General features: G+C 38.7%; 1 protein-coding gene across 3 annotated transcripts in view; it reads right to left on the reverse strand.

Moving 5' to 3' along the window:
- The window catches only part of Mis18bp1 (MIS18 binding protein 1), a 30,391-nt gene extending 21,312 nt beyond the window's left edge, over positions 1-9,079 (reverse strand). The window contains exons 1-6 of one of the 3 annotated variants that reach the window (XM_048361789.1): positions 8,605-9,079; positions 4,630-5,239; positions 3,680-3,790; positions 2,955-3,433; positions 2,418-2,491; positions 6-136 (exon numbers count right to left, since the gene is read on the reverse strand). In XM_048361789.1, coding sequence (XP_048217746.1) covers positions 6-136; positions 2,418-2,491; positions 2,955-3,433; positions 3,680-3,790; positions 4,630-5,149 — 1,315 coding nt within the window. In that variant the 5' untranslated portion in view covers positions 5,150-5,239; positions 8,605-9,079. Of the gene's footprint in view, positions 1-5; positions 137-2,417; positions 2,492-2,954; positions 3,434-3,679; positions 3,794-4,629; positions 5,240-8,604 lie in introns of all 3 variants that reach the window. The other 2 variants (XM_048361788.1, XM_048361790.1) reach the window with 2 other exon arrangements.
- Between the last annotated feature and the right edge of the window lie 253 nt (positions 9,080-9,332).

Raw genomic sequence — 9,332 nt, forward strand, 5'->3', positions numbered from 1 at the left:
CTCACCTGCTTCTTTCATGGAAATTTGGTCTATAATTCCTTTTAATATATAAATGTTGCCTGATAAAGTCCTAAGTTTATTTTGTTTAATCCGTTCTACAATAACATTGCTGTGCCAATACATGTTAGTCTTATTTCTAGGAAAAAGAATAGTTTAGTAAGGCCAAAATATTCACATTTTGCCCCATCCACATAAAAGTGTACAAATTTGTAATGAAAAGTACTAATGTTTCACTGTAGCTACAGCAACAATAATGGTATTATTCATCTAATCACAAAACATTTTACACTAACCACTGCTGAAGAACTTCCTTACTTGGTTAATGAGATTTTCAGATCATATATCAAGAAACTGGTCTGTGGTCAAACCTTGTTCCTAACATAAAATGTATTATTAGCACGGAAGTAAACCATTTCTCTATTATTAGCACGGAGGTAAACCATTTCTCTATCTAGTACCGGAAACAGTTTTCACTTCAGCTTAACATATATTAAACTTTCAAAGAACATTTTCTTCAGCCTTCACCTTCATGATCTAGTGTATGCTGTTCTTCATTTTCTAGTGTATACTGCAAAAATGTAGTTTTGTGTTGTTTTTTTTTTGTTGTTGTTGTTCCTGGGGCTTCTTTTTGCTCATGGCTAGCACTCTACCACTTGAGCCACATCTCCACTTCTGCCTTTTTCTGTAAATGTAGTGCTGAGGAATTGAACCCAGGGCTTCATGTATATGAAGCAAGTACTCTACCACTAGGCCATATTCCCAGTCCCAGAAATGTATTCTTTTTTTAAATTTAATTTTATTATTATTGTTTTTCTTATTTATTATCAAAGTGATGTACAGAGAGGTTACAGTTTCATACATTAGGCCTTGGGTACATTTTTTTGTACTGTTTGTTACCTCCTCCCTCATTCCCCCTCCTTCCTCCCTCTTTCCCTCTCCCCCCATGACTTGTTTAGTTGGTTTACACCAAACAGTTTTGCAAGTATTGCTTTTGTAGTCATTTGTCTTTTTATCCTTTGTCTTTTGATTTTTGTCCCAGTCCCAGAAATGTATTCTTTTTTTTTTTTTTAAGATGTTGCACTCTTGAGCCTCCTGCCCCAGCCTCCTAATTAGCTGTAGCTGGTATTACAGGCATGCACACCTCAGCTTAGAAATATACATTAAGTTCATCTAATCATGAGGGTATTATTTTTATTTATCATATTTTTGTCGGTCATGGGCTTGAACTCAGGGTCTGGGTGCTCTCCGAGCTTTTTTGCTTAAGGGTTAGCACTCTATTACAGCACCACTTCCAGTTTTTGGGTGGTTAACTGGAGATTAATTCACACTTTCCTGCCTGGGTTGGTCTTGAACTGGAATCCTCAGATTTCAGCCTTCTGAGTAGCAAGGAATACCGGCATGAGCCATCAGTGCCCAAGCTTGAAGGTATTTTTAACCTGGGTACATAGCCAAACATTTTTACCTTGGGAAGCGAAACTCTCAAAAAGAGATTTGAATGGGGAAAAACAAACTATAATAGCAAGTCATTGAACCATAAATGTACCCGTCACTTTTTTTTCAATGAAACTGAGAAAAAATGTAAAATGTGAAGAACAAAACATAAAAATGTATTAGGGAAATGTTGAACACTCATTCATCAAGTAATAAGAAACATAAGATATTTACTTTAAGTCAAATGGGATTAAACTTAAACCTCAGTATGTCTCTTTCACTCTTTTGTGATTTAACAGACATTTAAATAATATGCTCACAGCACTGTTCTCTAGTATTACAAATATATGGAATTTAATTCTTAAAATTACCTATAAATTGGCAGTATTACACTCATTGTGTTGATGAAGAGCGGGGGTGAAACCAAGTAAATAACTTATTCAATATTGGTAGTAAGCAGCAACAATGGGATTCCACAAATGCAATCTAGATTACTTTTCTTGGATATTAAAGAAATGGGCACAAATCAGAAAGAACAGAAAACATCAGCTTTACAAATTTCCATGTAAATACCTTAAGTGATACTACTGTATTGTATCACAGAGAAGCTGATTGTCAAAAACAGAAAAACAAGAAACACAAAGTTACACAAAGTCCTCATACCTGCTGATACTCTCACTTTAGAGAGAAGCAGTGCCAAATTACTTAATATATAGCTATGCAAAAAAGTTGCAGGTAATACCAGTCTATTTATTAACAACTCAGAAGAAAATAAAGCAGCATACACTTGGAGTTATCACTATTTTAAAAATACAATAAAAAGACCAAGTGCCAGTGGCTGATGCCTGTAGTTCTAGTTACCTAGAACTGCCTTTCAAGTTGCACTGAAAGAATGTTTAAACTTTCTTTCCTTGGCTTACTAGGCAGGCTCTCTAGCACTTGAGCCATGCCTCATCTGTAAAACAATATGTAAATGTTATACTTACATCAATTTTCCTTCTACACATACAGCAGTATTATCATTGATGGCTTTAATCATCCATTCCTGTAGCATAATGACCTAAACAAGAAAAAAAAATCACATGCACAATTTATAGTATAAGCACTAGAAAGTCAACTTGAATTACCAAAAAAAACAAAAACCCTGCAAACACCTCACCTAAGTAATGTCAAAGATTCTTTTATACTTATCTATAAGAACCACAGTATATTTTAGCTAGCTATTGTTACAACTTACATATTTTACAAAAAAAAAAATGAGAACGGAAGCCAGGTGTGGGTGGTACATACCTGTAACCCAGCTACTCAGGAGACAGAGATCTGAAGATTGTAGTTTAAAGCCAGACCAGAATGGAAAGCCTATGAGACTCTCATCTCAAATTAATCACCAAGAAGCCAGAAATAGAGCTGTGATTCAAGTGTTAAAGCACTAGGCTTGAGCACAAACACTTGAGGACAGCACCCAGGCCCTGAGTTCCAGCCCCAAGAATGGCACCATAAAACAAAACAAAAAAAATTCCTACCTTGCTTTGTTTAACTTCATTTCTAACAGTTTGAAGTACATTTGGAGGAGAAAGCTTTGAGATATTTCTTTTTGATCTTCGAGGTTCTGGTAAATGAAGTCTTGGGCTTGCAAGTACAATTTTACATGTAGCTTCCAAAGAATCTGTAAGACTGGTCCCTCTGGACACTGATTTTTCATTTTCTGCCTTATTTTCTCCTTCTAAAGTCTGTTCTGTTGTCATAACACTATCAGAAATCCTTAATAGGTCACAGTTTTTAATAGGGACACAATTAGTATTACAAGCATCATTTGTATGTAGGAATTCTTCATGGGCAGTATCAACATCTTCTAAAATAAATGTGTCCTTTTTAGACTTAGTGGTTCCAATTTTTTCTTTTAAATGAAGACTTTGTTTGGCCATTTGGGCTCTTGTTACTACCTTATTTGAGACTCTTGCAGCCAAAACATTTTCTTGTTTTTGCTTCACAACTTGAATTTCTTTAAAAAAAAGACAGAATAAAGCTTATAGAAAGGTCATATGAAATAAAAGAGAAGTAAAAGTTAATTTAAAGCTGTTTATATTTAAAAGAAGGTCTCAGATTAGGAAAAGTCCCCCCCTTGCCTTTCATTCAATTATGTTCCTCTGGCTTGTATAATTCAAACTTTTGTCCAGAGTCCGTACTTAATGTCTATCAAACAACACAATGACATAAAAGATCAAAAGCAGGGAAAAAATGTTTTTACCATAAGTTAAATTGTGCAGTTGTATATTCTGTTCCTGTTGGTGGTGAGTCTTTTGTTTGCTCTGGTGAATGTTTGAGGATTGGAGAGAAACTTCTTGGGCTGAGGTTGGCACTTCTTTTTTAAAGAAAGGAAGCAGAACTGTATTAGTCATGAAGAAGGAAAAAATACCTTAAAGAAATCGTGAAGTAGACAGGTACGAGAATGAGACCATTGTATTACTGCCATACATGTAGACCAGTTTACTAAATGCCACATATGTCACAATTTACAGTTACATAAATGTTTCTCTTTACTATCTTCCTCATGCAAAATAATGGCAAATACTACCCCCAAAATACGGTGAAAGCTAGGGTATTCTGTGCTTAATTTAGGTGATTAAGTTAAATTTTTAATTTGTTGAAAAGTGGTTCTATTGTTAGCATAAGTTGATCAGTATAGTAAAAATGAATCAAGCATCACAGCATCTGAGGTAAAGAATAAGAAATAAGATCTAGCTTTGAGCAGTATTAATATGTGCAAAAGTAATTTTTGTGACAGTAGTTTACTTTATTAGTTTCAAGCTATGGATGTTCAGACCTAATGTATGTACAGTATAAATATGAGTAATTTTAGAGTGCTAAACTGTATGTATCCTGAATGTTAGTTTTACCTTCAAAGAAGAAATGACACACAAAGAGCCTATTGTATTTCTTACCTTCTCCAGTGATTTGGACTCAAATGCAACCTTCCCACTGATATTGTACTGAAAATTACAAAACCCTACAACTTTTTCATCATCTCTACTGATTTTGTTTTTCCTGAACTATAAAAATTACTTGAAAATTTACTTTTTTAAACCACCTGAAATATGAGCTATAGAGGATTTTTAAATCCTGAATACCCCAAACAGTGCCTCAGATATTAAAGACTTAATATATTATAGCTTTTTGTCACCACACAATAAAACTAACCTTCTTGTGAATTTTCTTCTGACTGGAATGATTTGTTTGTTTTCTTTGTATCACAGAGATAGGTATGCTTCAGTAGTCTTTCCTCATCTCTGTTAGGAATGAAGATTCTATTTTCCCTTTGTGTTGGTCCCAGGACACCATTGCTACTTGATGCTTGCTCTTGCTTGTTCTGCAGTACTTTTTCTTTCATTCTTTGGAATATTTTCCTTGGTGACTCATAGTTTTCTTTATTTTTAAGTCTGTCTTCATTGGGCTTTATAGCACTGATATCAAAATAACAGTTAGAAGTGGTAGCTTCTGATAGCATTGTAGATTGAAATACAGTTTTATTGTTAGAAGTTGTCTTTTCTAGGAACCGATTCTTTTTATGGCCATTCTCTGAAAAGTTCTGATATTTCACCAAATCTTTAACAGGAGTAAGTGTACCTGAAGGAATGTTGTCAAAAAAGACTGCATCCACGGCCATATTTTCTTTTTGAGATGTCCCTGAAGACAAATGTTTCAATGGTGCTGCAATCATCTTGAGTAAAACTTTAAAACAATTCCTCTGACAGAGAATTCAATCGAGCATATTTATCCAGCTAGAACTTCAATAGGGGCCCAGAAAATCCTATGAATCATATGAAATCAGACTTTATGTTATTCTTCAGTGTAGAAATTTACTTGTTTTCTATGACAACATTGTACCATTTAAAAGGTTTGATTAGTTCATGAAAGACAGTCTATATCTGAGAATCAGACTAAGATTTTATTTTTTACTATTATTTTTAATGCGTATATCTGTTTATTAGTACATATATTTTAATTATTAGTGAATATAAGCATACTATATAATTAATATCAGTGCATATTTTAAAATTATTACATAATATATAAAATATATTAATATAAATAGGCTAGTATGTTTATAATATATATTATAAATATGGTGCCATATTTATAATACATTTACAATATATGTAATATACTCTAAATATGTCTGTGTGTGTGAGATGGTATTAGAGCTTGAAACCAGGACCTAGATGCTGTCACTTAGCTTCTTCACTCAAGGCTTGCATATACCACTTGAGCCACAGCACCACTTCTGGCTTTTTGGTGGTTAATAGGAGATAAGAGTCTTATACCCTTCAGTCTGGGTTGGCTTCAAACCATGATCCTTAGATTTCAGCTTCCCAAGTAGCTAGTATTATAGGCATGAGCCAATGTTGCCAGAGAAATTACAGTTTTAAAGTAAGTTGTAAGAGGAGAGTGAATGGAGAGACTGAAGGCGGATGATATGGTCAAAATATTTTATATACACATGTGAAAATGGAACAATGAAGCTTGAGAAAGAAAAGTGGGGAGACTGAATATAGGAAGCAATGATAGAGGTGAATCTGCTCAAGGTACATTAGATAGATAGATTTCAAAATAAAACCACTTTGTACAACTAATTGTTGTAAATAAAAAAAAAATAGCCAAGTACCAGTGGCTCATGCCAGCAATTCTAGCTACTTGGGATGCTGAGATCTGAGGATTGAGGTTCAAAGCTAGCTTGGGCAGAAAATCGGAGTGATTCATATCTCTAATTAACCAGCAAAAAGCTGGAAGTAGAGGTATGGCTCAAGTAATAGGAGTGGTAGGACACCAGCCCTGAGTAAAAAAGCTAAGATAGATTATGAGGTAAGATAAGAGTTCAAGCTGTAGTACCAGCAACAACAAAAAATAAATACAAATTTAAAAAAGAGAAATGGAGAATAAATGTCAATTAAACCAGAGTGTAAGTGGAGTCCCAAAAGAAGGAAAACAAAACAATGGAACTAAACAAACAATGTAAACAAATATTCCTGAAGTAAAAGGCAACTTGACAGACCAAGAAGCAGCAAAAAGTGACTAAAAATGGCTACTAACTAGTGAATACCAAGTTTGAGATGTTAAGCTGCCTTCCCAAAAGATCATTATAATAACTGGCATCCCCTGAGTTGAGGAAAAAAATGTTCTGTAGGTCAATCACATTCGACTTATGAGATGGATATCTCACAGTTCCTAACGGGGTGCTTGCCTGATGAGAGAAGATGAATTTTTTGAATTATGTTTCTCTCTTAATGCTGTCTAGAAAATCTATCCTGAAGCTAGGCATTGCTGGCTCACACTTGTAATGTTAGATACTCAGGAAGCTGAGATCCAAGGATCTCAGTTGGAAGCCAGCCAGGGGAAGGAAAGTCTGTGTGAGACCCTTATCTCCTATTATTCACAGAAAAATCCAGAAGTGGGTTAGTGGTATAGTGTTAGCCTTTAGCAAAAGGAGCTTAGGACAGCACCCAGGCCCAGAGTTCATGGGCCCCCGTCCCCTCCAAAGAAAATCTATCCTGAAAACAGATAATTGCTTGCATACCAGGTGGAAAACTGTTCCTTATTTCACACAAGACTCAAGAATTGGTAAACCATTTTATAAAAGAATCAGCAATAAACATAGTGTATGTACCAGAACTAAGACTAAACTACTTATTGTGTAAGATACTGAACATCACTCCTCTTCCAAAAAGACATAGATAATTCTTCTCTGCATTTACTACAATACCAACAACAATAGTTGTGATAGAATATGTTAAAAATTCTAGAGCACATTAACCAAAACTGAGAGGTAGAATTGGGAAATCATTCTTTTTTTTTTTTTTTGGCCAGTCCTGGGGCTTGAACTCAGGGCCTGAGCACTGTTCCTGGCTTCATTTTGCTCAAGGCTAGCACTCTATCACTTGAGCCACAGCACCACTTTGTGCTTTTTCTGTATATGTGGTGCTGAGGAATCGGATCCAGGGCTTCATGCATGTTAGGCAAGCATTCTACCCCTAGGCCACACTCCCAGCCCCTGGGAAAGAATTCTAATAGGCAAAAAATACAGGTAGAGTTAAAAAATAAAAGCCCAATACACCCAACATTCAGAGACACAATGAATCAATTTTTACATGACAAATATAGAAAACAGACATTTATTTATATACACACATACATACATATACGTGCATGCATGTGCGCGCACGCGTGCGCACACACACAATCATCTAATGTTTTGAATGATATTAAATCCAGTTTGAAGATAAGGCCACAAAGGTGTAGGGTGGTTAAATAAGGTGCTCAAAGTCACATTTACAGTGAGAAAGAACAGAAAACTAAATCTACCCTACTTCAAAACCCATATTGTTTTAGCAGCAGTCAACTCGTTACTCTATAGGACTTGCATTTACAATACCTTGGGAAATTAGAAACAACTTAGATGTCCACGAACAAGAGACTACACTCCATTACATCTAAAAAACGGAATTCTAAGTATTCAACAACAACAACACCTATACTGACTTGAAAAGTATCCAGAAAATATTAAATTAAGAAAACTGAAATTCGGGCTGGGAATATGGCCTTAGTGGCAAGAGTGCTTGCCTCATATACATGAAGCCCTGGGTTCGATTCCTCAGCACCACATAAACATTTTGAAAAAGACGGAAGTGGCACTGTGACTCAAGAGATAGAGTGCTACCCTTGCGCAAAAAGAAACCAGAGACAATGCTCAGGCCCTGAGTTCAAGGACCAGGACTGGCAAAAAAAACAACAACTGAAATGCCACCACTTCGGAGGCTGAAGCAGGAAGATCGGCAGTTGGAGCAATCCAGCAAGAACTATGTAGGGAGACGATATTAAATAAGATGAATAATTATACTTCCATTGGTGGGGGGATTCTGCATGTACGAGTATAAATACTGGTGGAGGGGGAAACCTGAAAGTGAGCTGATTCATCTTCCAGGGCTAGGATGAAGGAGCCGTCCATGTGGTGATGCTATTAACACCGGCAAGCTGCACAGCATTCCCTGAGAGTCGCAGTCCCCAATGACGGGTCGGGCGCCGGAGCACGCGACTGTACCCCCAGGACACTCCTCCTCGTCCCCTAAGAGTCCCCGCCCCCTTGGAACTGCTTTTAGAACCGAGGTCCCGCGCGCTCACCGTTCCAGGGAATCCGTGGTAGGCTGTTTGAAGGTGCACGGTGAACTCACCGCGATCCCACGGACTTGGAGAACGGCAGACAGGCTGCGGGACGCCCAGGTCCAGGGGCCTGGCCGCGGCGGGAGGCGAGCGGCGCCGGGCCGGAGGTCGCACCTCGGGTGGAAGGCCCAGTAGGCCGAGGACGCCCGAGGCGGCCCGCGCTCGGGGTCGTGGATCCGTGCCCTCCGGGCCCGGGCCCAGGTCTCGCGCCTCCGGTCCACGGCTCCGAGCTTCCGCCGCGCGCGTGACCGCAGCCACGGCAGTTGGGAATTTCAAACCTGAAGAGCCCGCCCTCCAGCCCGCCGGGGATTGGCGGGCTCAGGAAGGGCGTCACCAGGCGACGTTCGGCGACTCGGGGAAGCCGAGGGCCCCGCCCCACCGCGCCTAGGGAACAACTCCAGCCTCCGCCGAAAGTGCGCGGCTACTTCCGCGCGGGCGATGCAGGTATCGTCCCCGCACACCGCGGCCGAGTCCCGGTGGACGTGCACTTCCGGCTTCGCTTTCCGTGATGCTCTGCGCCCGACAGGTCAACCCACGGCGCTGAGGAAGCGGCTCGCGCCGAGGCTCTAAGTTTGTCTCTTCCCGGCCACCGTCCTCTCCTGTCCGGAGGAGGCATTTGCCTTTGCCAGCTACGCCTTCCATCCCGCGCCACGCAAGTCGCTGAGGGACCACGGAGAAAGAGGTCTCTA

This window comes from Perognathus longimembris, chromosome 14, assembly GCF_023159225.1.
Source record: "Perognathus longimembris pacificus isolate PPM17 chromosome 14, ASM2315922v1, whole genome shotgun sequence".
In the NCBI taxonomy this organism is placed as follows: domain Eukaryota; kingdom Metazoa; phylum Chordata; class Mammalia; order Rodentia; family Heteromyidae; genus Perognathus; species Perognathus longimembris.